At 42.6% G+C, this 13551-nt stretch overlaps 2 protein-coding genes across 7 annotated transcripts in view; one reads left to right on the top strand and one right to left on the bottom strand.

The window, feature by feature from the left end:
- MINDY2 (MINDY lysine 48 deubiquitinase 2) overlaps positions 1–13551 on the bottom strand; it is a 689230-nt gene that overhangs the window by 561673 nt on the left and 114006 nt on the right. The gene's annotated exons all lie outside the window — the stretch shown is intronic.
- Positions 1–13551, top strand: part of MYO1E (myosin IE) — a 568767-nt gene that overhangs the window by 546109 nt on the left and 9107 nt on the right. For all 5 annotated transcript variants that reach the window (XR_006104381.1, XM_042471365.1, XM_042471364.1 and 2 more), the window contains 12 exons: positions 724–856; positions 1382–1578; positions 2101–2181; positions 3036–3122; positions 4729–4815; positions 5045–5212; positions 5987–6072; positions 6550–6631; positions 7571–7677; positions 9419–9517; positions 10591–10735; positions 12567–12681. Coding sequence is in view for 4 of the 5 variants with exons in the window: in XM_042471365.1 (XP_042327299.1) it covers positions 724–856; positions 1382–1578; positions 2101–2181; positions 3036–3122; positions 4729–4815; positions 5045–5212; positions 5987–6072; positions 6550–6631; positions 7571–7677; positions 9419–9517; positions 10591–10735; positions 12567–12681 (1387 nt within the window). In the remaining variant the exon portion in view is untranslated. The remainder of the gene's footprint in view (positions 1–723; positions 857–1381; positions 1579–2100; positions 2182–3035; positions 3123–4728; positions 4816–5044; positions 5213–5986; positions 6073–6549; positions 6632–7570; positions 7678–9418; positions 9518–10590; positions 10736–12566; positions 12682–13551) is intronic.

Below are 13551 nucleotides of genomic sequence, written 5' to 3'. Positions count from 1 at the left end.
TCCCCTGATCCAACCCCTGAAATCCACCTTAAAAGCCACTCAGCTGTCCCAAGGGAGCGCTTGAGCATGGTGCTCCAAGATGACATGACCAGACCTCTCCCACCAGTAAGTGATGGCGAAAGAAGCATTCCCCCCATTGCTTGCTGGTGGAAGGAGTCAACTCACGTCATCCTACAGTGCTCCACTTCCTAGCTTGAGGCAGCTGACTGGGTTTTATGGTGGGTCTTGGGGGCATTCATGACCTTGGTACCATGATTGAAAATGCAAATAATAATTTTTTTTTACAGGCAGCTAGATTTCAGTTTGGACATCTCCTTTGCGAGGGGGACATTGATCTGCCTTCCTTACAGGATTGTTGTAATATAGGGGTGTAGCATGTTCCCTCCCCCCCCATGAGGTCATTGAATCTGTCCCTTCCTCCTTCAGTCCCCAAATTTCTAGCACAGCATTAAAACTTCTGTTGAGCATTTAGAAATACTGTACAGTTTAGGCATCTAAAGGAGAAGGGCAGGCAAAGTGAATGAGGAAGAGCAAACACAGCAAATATGAGAGTTCTAGCCATGAACAACTCTTAGGGTCTCATTCTCTGGAAAAGTCTAGAAATTTGGGGATTGAAGGAAGGAAGAAGGAAGATCTTCACACAAAACCGGTGTTTGGGTCTTAACATGTTTTTTTTTAATTCATCTGCCACTTCCTCCCTCCCGCCTATCCTTAACTTTGCAGCATGCCATGAATGTGATTGGGATCTTTGCAGAGGAGCAGGCGTTGGTGCTGCAGATTGTGGCCGGGGTGCTACATTTGGGCAATATTACCTTCAAAGAAGTTGGCAACTATGCTGCTGTGGAGAGCGAGGAATGTAAGTAGCCCTCGTGGAACAGCTACAAATGAGTAAGCGTATAATCATAGTAACGGTTGACTGCTGGCCTATACTGATATGCTACTATCAGTGTTAACTTTGGGTTTATTTTCTGCCTTTCATGTGATTGCTTCGTCTCATGCTGTAAGAGTTTGGTTGTTGCTGATATGTGTGTAGCCAGTATGTTCTATTTACATAGTGCTTTGTAATGGACACTGTGCCATAAACAGGTAAAAATAATTGGAAATATGAAATACTTTCTTCATATGATGCTGTGAGTCTTTTTATAAAAAAAGGATAAGGCATCTCATAAATCCTACTCTTAATAGAAAACTTGTTGGTTAATAGAAAGGTCTCCCAACCTTTAGACATGCCTGTTTTTAATCGGCATGTTTTACTACAGTTTGATGGGTGTTTTCTTCAGAAATTCCAGCAATTTCGCTGCTTTGCTTAACTGTGATCCACCCTTCATGTCACAGCCATCCCAGTTAATCTGGCTCTGGTTTTGTCCTTACGTTTCTACAGTCCTGGCGTTCCCAGCCTTCCTCCTAGGAATTAACCAGAGCCGACTCCAAGAGAAACTGACCAGCAGGCAGATGGATAGTAAGTGGGGCGGCAAGTCAGAGTCCATCAACGTGACTCTCAACGTGGAGCAAGCCTGCTACACCCGGGACGCCTTGGCCAAAGCGCTTCACGCCAGAATCTTTGACTACCTAGTGGACGTAGGTGGCATTTTTGGGATGGAGGTTTTTGAGTATGTGTTGTTTTGTGGTCACAAGATGGTTGACTAGAACTGAAAAACAGCCCCCCTGTGGCAGTGTTTCTACAAATCTGGAAATCTTGCAGAACAGATTTGGGTTGCTCTTTTTTTCTGGTTGTGAGATAACCCATTCCATTCTCCTTTTCCTCTGTGCTTTTCCATTTTTCCCCATGCTCCAGAAGTCATGCAGCACTCTACATCCACTTAACCTTCTTTAAAAATAAGAAAAGAAGAGCCTTACCTAGTTAATTGGAGACAGCCCTTTAGTAGAGTTTAATTCAGAGCTTGGAGCTACAGCTGCCATAATCCCCTTGTGACCATTTTGACTGGAGGAATAGTTGAATCATAGAGTTGGAAGGATCTTTGGTCCCAAGAATGAACTTTTCCAAGCTCTGGTCTCATTTGATATAACTAAGCAGTTAAAATTTTCATTTCTAGTTCTTATGCTAGTCTCTTTTCTTCTATCTGTTTTTTTTCCCATTAGTCCATAAATAAGGCTATGGAAAAGGATCACGAAGAATATAACATTGGTGTCCTGGACATCTACGGCTTTGAGATATTTCAGGTAAGGACAAACGGTGAAGGTTAGGACAAGGGATGAAATATTGTTTGTTGGCATTAAACGTCAGAAATAATGATTTCTACATTGAATTTTGGGCAGGCCCTGTTGAAATCAGTGGGGCTTGCTTCTGAGTTGACATGCATAGAATTGCACAGATAGCCTATTACTGAGGATGAGAGGGGAGATGTGCCACAGTACCACTTGACAGAACTCGATGGGATCCCTTTCTGATCCAGGATTTACAAGAGCCCTGCCCCATATCCAAACTGCTACTAGCAGCTTAAGTATTGTGAAATCTCATGAAGTATCATGAAAGTGAGGCCAGAATGTTGAGAGAAGCCTGCCTTGCCTTTTTCAGTCACCGATTGGTGCATTGCCTTCTCTTTTGTCTTTTCTCAGTTAACAAGGTCCACACAGTAGGCTAGGTCTGGGCCCTTTCTGTGGCTTTTCAGGAGGTTGGAAGCAAAATTAATTTTTAAACAAGGCATTTCACATCACCCAGCCTGCAAAATTAGAGGGTGTGAGTAGAGCGGCTTGAAAGGGAAACGTCAGCCGCTTTAGGAACAAAGAGAAGTTCTGAGTTTTTCTGGGCATATGTCCAAACATGGCTGTTCTGTGGTAAAGGCTCCGGTAATGAAAATTCAAATCTTGGAAAGAGCGTTGGAGAATTTATATTACTGAACTCTCTCTCTGGTGAGGCTCCTCCTATCTGAATGTAAAAATCTGCTGTTTAGGCCCCTGTAGATCTACAGAGTGAAAGGATTTGAGATTAATCTAACTTGGTTTTAAAAAGGATGTTGGTACAGAGGGCATGGAAGCTAAGGTTTTTAATGCATTTGTGTTTTATTTTCTTCCAGAAAAATGGCTTTGAACAGTTCTGCATCAATTTTGTTAACGAAAAGTTGCAGCAGATCTTTATCGAACTGACCCTGAAAGCAGAGCAGGTACAAATGGGCAAGTGTTTGTGTGTGCTGAACTGTCTGCAGAATTTGTTAAAAGCAGCTGGTTTCTTTCCTCTGGGAGGATGGAGCGTCTCTTGAGCTGATGACGGTTTCCAAAATTTGCCTCTCCAAGCAAAAGATTGCAGAAAGGCAGCTGTGGTTTTGCTGGTCCTGGAAGTCAACACAGCTGTTGCTGCAGGCACAGTCCCTCCTCTGATGCAATGGTCAGGAGTGAGGCACCAAAGAATCAGCCCTGTCATATGACTTCCCCATGGAAGCTGACTTGCCGTCTATATGGAAATAGAAAAACCCACCCAAACCTCTAGCTGGCCTGGCGTTTGTATTGGATTGAAGAACGGGAGAACTTCTGCTTTCTCTATTTCCTCTCTGCCCGTCTGTTCAAAAGGGAAGGATGAGGGCTTATATAATTTTCCCCTGTGCCTGCCTTTTTGAAGAGCCAGGGAAGTTGGACTGTGTTTTATCCCATGTTTTATACATGGGAGCAATTGGAGGGGGAACATAGCTTGGAGAAATTATTCTTTTTGGACTACAATTCCCAACTTCCCAGCCAGTATGACCAGCAGCTGGCAGATTTGAGGGGAAGTATACAGTGAGCCCTCCCTACCCACGGATTCTGCTTCTACAGATTCAATCACCCATGCCTTGAAAAAGTCCCCCCTTTATTTTTGGCACTGTGTATAAGAGGCACCATTTTATTGCACTGTTGTATATTATGGGACTTCAGCACCCATTGATTTTGGTATCCAGGGTGGAGGGGTCCTGGAACCTAGTGGATACCAAGGGCCTATTGTGATTCAAAAAAGTAATATTTCCAAACTGCAGTGGATCTGAAGGGAGAAGCAGGAAATATAAATAAAAATAATAATAATAATAATAATAATAATAATAATAATAATAATTATTATTATTATTATTATTTAGGCCAACTTAAATTAGTCAAACTGTGTAGTCATTCTTATTCAATCTTCAGTTTTTGAGTGATGATAAGCAATGAAAGTGGCCCTGTCGAGCTTGAACGCTTGCCTCTTGTTACGTGTAAATTAGGTCATGTTTGCCGTGGCTTAAGTATGTAGACTGGTTCTTGTACCAGTAGCAATTCCTAAAGCGTATGATACTGAAATAATTACAGAATGAAAAAGCAATTAAGAGTGCCGTTTAACATTCATATAGCAACTTCCCTGCCCTCTGAGTAAATTTACTCAGTAGTGCTGATCTGGAATTTATAGAGTCATTTGAGGGTACACAGGCTTCATCATTCACTCCCCCTATTCCTGAAATTCGTATCTGCATCAAATACCACAACAATGGACAGAATTCCACATGTCTCTTTTTTCCTCTCAGACTGTTTGATAATGTTAGGATTTTTACCTGTCTTAAAACAGAGGCCATGCTAAGCTCTGCTTCATCTCCAGGGACCACTCAAACTTCTATGTAGGCACTCATCTATTTGCTTTTCACAAGTGAGAATTGTTCCTATTCCACTAAGCTACAAATGGTCCTTGTTTTGAGAGTGTCCCAAGCATATACCTGAATCTCTCCACTGAGTCTCTACACATCAGTTTATGAGTCCTTCTCTTTTATATTTCAGGAAGAATACGTCCAAGAAGGGATACGCTGGACACCCATTGACTACTTCAACAATAAAATTGTTTGCGACCTCATAGAGAACAAAGTGGTATGTGTGCAGGGAGTGTGTGTGTGTGTCCAGACTGCTAGACTGTCTTCTTTCCCAGAGCCTTTGTCTCTAGGGATGGTGCTAGGGACTAAATGCATTGCCTTGGGATGATGGGGGTTGTAGTCCAGCACATCTGGAAGCTGCCAGGTTGGGGAAGGCTATTATATATAACCTGTTGCTCGTTTTCCTCCTCCACAACACTTTTCTTGTGGCTGTGGCGTGTCATCAGAACCCACCAGGCATCATGAGCATTCTGGATGACGTCTGTGCCACGATGCATGCTGTGGGAGAGGGAGCCGACCAGACTCTCCTCCAGAAGCTGCAGATGCAGATCGGGACTCACGAGCATTTCAACAGCTGGAACGAGGGCTTCATCATCCACCACTACGCTGGGAAGGTGATTCTTAGATGGGAAAGGCAATTCCACAACCCTGTTGTGGGAGTGTGTATTGTGGTAGTGCATTTGGAGTGAGAGATTGTGACCAGGGAGGGAGGAATCACTACTGCTTAGTACAAGTTAAGTCTCCCTTACCTGAAATTCTGAAATCCTAAATATTCCAAAATCGTCTGCATAGGTGGCTGAGATAGTGACACCGTTGCCTTCTGATGGTTTGTTTAATATACACAATCTTTGTTTTATACACAAAATTATTATCCTGGGCCAATTCCAGGGATGGACAGGGAGCCAAAGGCAAAAAAGAGCGGAGCCCAAAGTGCCAGCGTATTTTAGCTAATTCCAGTCACCAGCTCTTACTCTTTCTCCTTAGGAGAAGTATTTCAACATTTTAACATCAGGACAAAAGCTGAGAATCCATCAAGTGAGGGTGACATAGAGCTGGGGTGTGTGGCCATCTGAGGGTGTCCAGGAACTTGGATTTGACACCCCCCCCCCAAAGCCTGGCATTCCCTTTGCTGTACTCTCCGTCTCTCTCCTGCTTGCCCACTGCTTTTCTAAAAGAGCATCTATTGTCACATCTAGCATGCAGTCAGATTGATTTCTGCAGATTATGACCTAATGCACTGCAGCTTTTCCCAAAACTGTCTGCATTGCATGCTATAATTACTAGCTTCCTTCACCCCCTCATTTCTGGCCATAGGAGAGGTTTCTCACGCATTATGTCTTCCCTGGCAAAGACAGAAAAGCTTAACTGTCATTTCTACCTTTCCTCAGGTGTCCTACGACATGGATGGGTTCTGCGAGAGAAACCGAGACGTCCTTTTCATGGACTTGATTGAGCTCATGCAAAGCAGTGAATTGTATGTAAGATGTGTTTGCTCTGAGGTTGTATTTACACAAAAGAAATGCAAGCAGAAAATCAGGAACACAGAAAAGGATTTTGAGGAGCCCATTGCTAAAAACATTAAGACCAACAGTTAATTAATTGTTGATTGATTCTGAGCAAACTCATAATCAGAGTGCTGAAATTTATATTCTGATCTGCTTTGTTATTTATTTCAACTGAGCCTAAACAGGTCAGACGGATTCTTTTTCTGTTCCACACATAGACTCCAGCTATAGAAGGCATGATTATACATCACTTGTACCACTAAATTCACCTGTCTTTCCCCCCATCCTATTAATCTTTTTTACTTCAGGCATAGATGTGTTGGCCATAAAACAACACACACACACACAACAAAATCAAAATCAACAAAGGTATCTCTATGATGATACCTTTGTTGAGCCTTGTGTCTTGTAACTTGGTGTTGCTTTGTTCCTCCATTTTCTTCTAGGCCTTTTATAAAGGCACTATTTCCAGAGAACCTCCAAGCCGAGAAAAAAGGCCGGCCAACGACTGCTGGAAGTAAAATCAAGGTGTGTTTTGTTTCTGAAGATTAGTCCTGGGTTGTGGTCATCTAGGTGGGTGCACAGGGCAGGGAAGAGCAGTTATGGAACAGACACCTTAGTAATATATGAGTCACCTTTCTTGAATTTACAAGTTCCATTTAGTAATGAAAGCAGATCTACAGGGCTCCCAGTTACAGACCTGTGTTGGAAGATACATACATAGATAGAAAGTACCGATCTCCATGCTTGGATATATTATGTGTGTTTGCTGATTGGGTGTCACACATCATTCTTTTTGATCATTACATGTTGCACAACTCTGGTCATAGATGTGGTTGGTACTTGTTGTGTGAGACAGAGTTCAGACATAGCTGTTTTAATCTGGGAAATATCAGTATGCAGCGGAATCTTGTACCATGGTTAGACTGACTGTGTGAAATAAGTTATAGCATACAAGCTTCTGTAGACTTGATCATGTGGGGCAAGCAGAAGAGAGCCATTGCCCTCCACTTTGAGCTCACCGGAGGGAAATTGAGGTGTACATTAAATATAAAAGTCATGCTCTTCCCCACTCTCTCTGATCCATCAGGCTTGGCATGATTGCTTTTCCTTCCCTATCCAATGTGTAAATCCCTATGAACTAATTCATAGTAAAAGGGATACCTGTTGGGCCCTGTGGTAGAACAGCCTGTCTAATGGCTGGGTTGGGACATAACAAAAGCTTTTAAGAAAGGCTTCTCTGGCTTGTTATGGATCTGAAAGCCTCCCTCTGAGATCTAGGTCAAGAAAATGATGGCTTAGTGTGCATCAGCAGCATGACCTCAGTCGTTTCTCTTGAGAACCACTCATCTGGTGAAGTGAAATCACTCTCCTTAAAAAGGATTGTGAAGACCGAAAGCAATGACCACACAGGAGAAGCCTGAATGTGATCACTGGTAGCTAAATGCATTGGTACATTTTTTGCAGAAACAAGCCAATGACCTTGTGGGCACCCTGATGAAATGCACACCGCATTACATCCGTTGCATCAAGCCAAATGAAACCAAAAAGCCTCAAGACTGGGAGGAGAGCAGGTACGTGGGTAACACCAAGGGAGAGGGCAGGATTCGGGCATTTAACAAGGCTGTTTTAGGGTCTCAAATGGCATCGGTCCATCTCACCTGTTTGGGGCTTTTAGAGCCAAGAGAACCCCTCTCCCCTTTTTTGTGGATGCTCAAATTCATGACCTGGAAGTTGACATCATCCACCAGGAAAATTCTTTGTGCAAGCCATATTGAAGGAACTGGGCAGTTCTCTTGCATACTGTATACAGTATACTCATGTGTAAGTCTAGAAATTTTAGTCAAAAAATTGACCCAAAAAAAAACTGAGTTGACTTATCCATGAGTCAATGTAAATACTGTACTTTAATTCTTATTTTAAAAAGGAATCATCCCCTGATGATAGACAAGACTCCACTATTCATTCATCAATCTAGCCTTTAGTATGAGCACAAACATAACTGCTGAAATTTTGCAAGTTTTTGGCACCGTTTTCCTTTGTTTCATCCTTTGTTACATGCCTCTACGTTTTACCCTCGACTTATCCATGGGTCATGTCAAAATCCATAATTTTGGCCCCAAAACCTGTCCTCGACTTATATGTAAAGTCAATTTATAGTATATATGGTACTTTCTTTGCTTCCAGCAGGGCTTGTACAGGCGAGATTTTGCTGGGCACTCCTCCTGCATTCACATTCTTATCCCTTCCCTCCCTCTTTTTATAGGTTTATAAACACACATGCTGTTTTAAAGGTGTTAGGATCCTCTCTTAATAGTAGCTAGCTAAGCTGTGTGTGTGTCCATTTGGTGAATTCCTCTCTGGCCTGGAAGCCCTCTCAGACCCACTGGGTTCATTACACATGAGCCATGTTTGTGGTGTCTGCAAGCTTCCTTCTCAAATTAAGGCATTCCTTCTTTGTTGCTCACAGCACCAAGAGATTGGGGTTGGGGAACGGAGAATGGCAGTATGGAAAGTATAGCTTTCCAGTGCTGGATTCCATGTTGCCGCTGCCGGTTTCCTCCCATTCTTTCTTTCCACTGTTAAAAAGTGCAGTCAATTGCTGTTGGTCCCCTCCTTCCCATAACCGCCTTTTTCCTTTCTGCTTGAGCTCCTTCTGCAGAGAGAGAGGCAAATTGTTCACATTACTTCAAATGTTCAGACAACTTTCTGGAATAAGGGATTTTGTTCCCATTCCAGATCTTCCTGGTGGAGTAGCACTCGAGGGGGAAAAAAGCTAACTATCCAAAATATATTTCCTTCTTAATAGATTTTCCCTCCTTCTCACATCTGGAATAATGCAGTGAAACTGGAGAATAGTGTGAACGCCTTTTTATCTTTTTCTTTTTCGCGCCTTCATGCTTTGCCAGAACCAGTCCGTGTCAGACTACACAGAACAGTGCAAACTGTTTTTCTTTCTGTCTGGGAAAAGGCAATTTTGAAAATCTGTTTTCTGTGTATTGACTCCATTTCAGGATTAGTACAGTTCTGGGAGAATTATGCTTTGTTTTCCAATTTTCCCATTTTCATGTTTTAGCAAGCGATATTGGCTGTCATCTTCTCTAACTTGGAGCTTTCTAGGTTTGTTACACTAACACTCCCATCATCCAAGTTGCCCAGTGGTTGAACTAACACTCCCATCATCCCTCTGAAAGATGGTTGTTACTGCCCAATGTATTAGGAAGATACATTTCATGTACTGATGGGAAAGTTCCCATTGGCTGAATACCGTAGCATACCTGTCACCATGTTTAATTTCTAACTCTTTTCCTTCAGGGTAAAGCACCAAGTGGAATACCTTGGACTCAAAGAAAATATTCGCGTACGGCGAGCAGGTTACGCTTATAGGCGAGTGTTCAAAAAATTCCTGCAGAGGTACAGTATTCCAATACTTTGTTTTCTTTCTTTATTGAGGATTGGAATGAGAAGGGAAAGTTATATATTCTTAAGGCATTGCCAAGATCTTCTCTCATTTGCTTGGAAGAGCTGAATATTTTGGTCAGAGCCCAAAAAAGGCAGCCTAAGAAAGCACCCATGATGGTTTATATCCCAAGAAATCAAATAAGAATGTTACCTTAAACACAAGCTTTGAAGAACACTTACAATAGAAACTATTAGAACAAAACAGAATAGATCTTCTAGCTCCTTTAGAGACTAACTGTGCAAAACAAGTGGTAGCATAAGCTTTCCTAGACTTAGGGACTGAACAGACAGGCCAAAATAAAGCTGCTTCGGGTCACTTTGGAGGTATGCTGTTTAAATGCTGCATGCGTCCTAAGAGGCCGGAAGCCACGCCAAAGTCGCACTCTAGTACTAAGGACTGGAGTGCAGCTTTGGTGCAGCTTCTGGCCTCTTAAGATGTGTGTGTCATTTAAACAGCATACCTCCAAAGTGACCCAAAGTAGCTTTATTTTGGCATGTCTGTTTGGGCCCTTAATCTTTTTCATCTCTTAAGAACAGAATAGAATCATAGCTAGAAAGAAGCCAGAGGTCATCCAGTCTATCCCCTGCCAGTGTAGCAACCCACAGCTAAAGCACCCCTGAGAGATGGCCAGGGCGCTTAAGAAGCTAGGCATTTAAAGACAACAGATGCAATAACTCCAGAGCGGCTTATGCCAAGAGGCAAAATGTGTCACAAAGTTAATTATTAAACAATTAGCCTAAGCCCCAGTAAAAGGCATTAAACTAAAGAGAAAGGACAAAACATAGAAAACAGAACAGTCAAAAAGTAGAGATACGAGATCGCATGGTAAATGGTATGATCATGTCAGAATTCAGAAACAGACATCCCAGCTGAGGGATTCTGGAAGCTGTAGTCCAAAAAAATGATATTTTTCCTGCTTTGGTATTGCTTGCGCACAGAAGACCCCTTCCAAAACACATAAGGATGGTTTGGACCTCAGAACCTCCAGTACTCTCAGCACAGCGTTTCTCTCCTTTCCTTGAAGGTATGCCATCCTGACCAAAGCCACCTGGCCTTCTTGGAAAGGCGATGAAAAGCAAGGGGTCCTCCACCTGCTCCACTCCGTCAACATGGACCCTGACCAGTTCCAGCTTGGGAGAACAAAGATCTTCATCAAAGCCCCAGAGTCTGTGAGTATTGGCACTTGACCTCTTGGCTCTGCCATTCAAGGGTGATCTGCTTTCGGTGGGTCAGTTCCACAGTTCTCCGGGAAGCAGCTGGACAAGCCGCTAGATCCAAAACAGAGCTGCAAATGGGGCAGGTGGGCTGCTTGTTATTTATTGAAATGGACGGGAAGCATTTGCAGATGTGGGCTTTGCATTTGGCTAGAATTTGCTCCAATGCTCGAGTGTTCTCTAACAGTGGGCTAAGAAAAGGTGATGTAAGTTTACAGCACTTCATAAATAAAGGTTAATAATAATAATAATAATAATGACATTATTGCAGTACAGCATAGCAAACACTAGTCTCTGTAAAAAATTCTCTTGCATGGATTGTTTTCTTTCCTGAAGGAATGCTGGGGTTTTCTGGGCTCAGGAAATGCATCCCCTGTGAATCTTAATGACTTCAGCCAAGCTCCTCTGCTTTGATAGATGAGCTGCAATTAGTAGAACTGCTGGGGAGTAAACCATGCAAGGAGTGTTGATGTGAGCAGTTTGTTCTGCCAGTTCCTTCCTCCAGGAAAACAAAAACCAAAATATATATATATATATAAATGGAGAGCAGTGGGGAGCAGGGGGGAGGCAAGCTGATGATTTCACGAGGGGAAAGCTGTCTCTGGCATGTTGAAAATTATAATTTATTCATGTTTGTGTGGCAGCAGATCTAAGAAGCTCTAGGAGGTAACTGGATTCAACTCAGGCAGTATAAATTCACAGGAACCGGTTTCATCTACAGGTTCATCTCCCTTATCTGAAATGCTTGGGACCAGAAGTGTTCTGGATTTGTTTTTATCAGATTTTGGAATATTTGCATATACATAATGAGATATCTCTAAACATGAAATGCATTCATGTTTTGTATACTACTCATGCCACATAGCTTGAAGATAAATTTATACATAACATTGGCATAGGACCGTCCAAAAAGGACGGTCTCCTGGCACCCAACTTTGGTCTGCGGTGAAGCCGCAGCCTCCAGACTGCAGGACTTCCCCGCGGACCAAAATGAACCCACGAAAACCCATCTGTACAGGGCGCTGCCATTTTGATGCCCTTGTCACGTGTGGGGGCGAGGGGCATCTAGAAATGCCACCCCTTGCACGTGACGAGGGCTCCCTATCGCGCCCGTCTGGACCGGGCCATTTTGAATAATTTTGTGCATGAGACCAAGTTGTTGTACACTGAACCATCAGAAAGCAAAGGAGTCACTGTCTCGGCCATCCATGTGGACAATTTTGGATTTTAGAATTCCAGATAAGAGAGACTCTTTCCCACTTTCTCTGTTTCTATTCATTTTGGTGGGGAAAGCACAGGAGAATTCCCTGGTGGATTTTGCCCTGTGTTTACTGATATGAAAGGGTACCAGTGGGATCTTGTAGGCCTCTGAGACATCCAGAAGTTCCCCTACAGAAAGGGTTATTTGTTATTGTTGGGCCTTTTTGCCGGATGTGGGACATGTGTGTTCAGTTCAAGGTTGCGGCAGGAGAGTTACACCATGCAGTGCCATTGATTGTACAGATGCCCATTGAGTATGGCTACGCATTTTGTGTTTGACTGTGCTTTTGACAGCACTTTTGGTATCTTGGTTCATTTATGCAGTGTCTACATGAGGACTGCCCACCTATATCAATGCAGAGCCTCACATGTGGAGGTTTATTCTGTATGACTTCAATGCAAAATTCCAGCCAAGGTGTGGTGGTTTCCCCAGCTGAGTACATCACTTTGATTTCTGTTCCCTCTCTTTCTCTCTAAACTGCTGAGCTGCCTGACAGTTGTTGTTTTTCTCCTTTCTTTGTTGTAGTTATTTTTGTTGGAGGAGATGAGAGAACGGAAGTACGATGGCTATGCGCGGGCAATCCAGAAGGTGTGGCGGAAATATGTGGCCAGGAAGAAATACGTGCAGATGAGAGAAGAAGGTACTTCTTGGTATAGGGGATGGCTAGCTGCTAATGTGATTTATACTAGAGATTGGTAATTTTCAGGGAGTGGAAGACAAAAGTGGGGTATACACAACCAGTGGAAGTGATGCCTGTCTTAAGTTTCATTTTGGGTCCCATACTGGAAGAAAGGCAAGCTAGAAGTTAAATAAACTAAGAAGCAAACTTGCATGGAAACAGTCTCCAGCCTCAGTAAATTTAGACCTTCCTGCCTACCCTAATCCCAAGGAAAGATGCTGGCGGAGGCATCATCCTTACTTATGTATTGACATATAAACTGCTTAGATCTGAAGAATTCAAAGCAGTGCATACATATAAAATATGCAGTATGCACAAAACTCAACTTGAAAATACAGTAGTGACATCTTCTATGGGATAGGTGTTAGGTTGCGCTATGCAAAAATGGGTACATTTTCCACCTGTGTCCCAAAGTAAAAATGGTGGGAGCATGTCAAGTGATTTCAGAGGGTGTTTAAACCGTGGCCCAGAAGCAAGAGGCACCATGGGAGAGGAACTCTCTAATTTTTTTTTATTAAACACTAACAAATACATACAAATACAATATACAAACAAACACAAGATTACAACACAACAAAACAAAAATAAACAAAACATTGCAGGCTTATTCTCTATAAGCGATCGGGTAACCGATCTAAATCCCTCTTCAAGCACTTCCAACACACGTTATGGTTCTTAGCTAAATTAACAGATACTATATTCCACTATCTCCAACCTAGATTCTTTAGCCTTTGTTATCCTGTCTAAGTATTTCATATAGAAAACTAATTATAATTCAAATCATGTTGGTATTTCGTAAAACAATAAAGATCTATAATATTACTTCTTCTA

This window comes from Sceloporus undulatus, chromosome 6, assembly GCF_019175285.1.
Source record: "Sceloporus undulatus isolate JIND9_A2432 ecotype Alabama chromosome 6, SceUnd_v1.1, whole genome shotgun sequence".
NCBI classification, from domain to species: domain Eukaryota; kingdom Metazoa; phylum Chordata; class Lepidosauria; order Squamata; family Phrynosomatidae; genus Sceloporus; species Sceloporus undulatus.
Note: the sequence above shows the minus strand (reverse complement) of the source record. Positions and strands in the feature narration are given on the sequence as shown.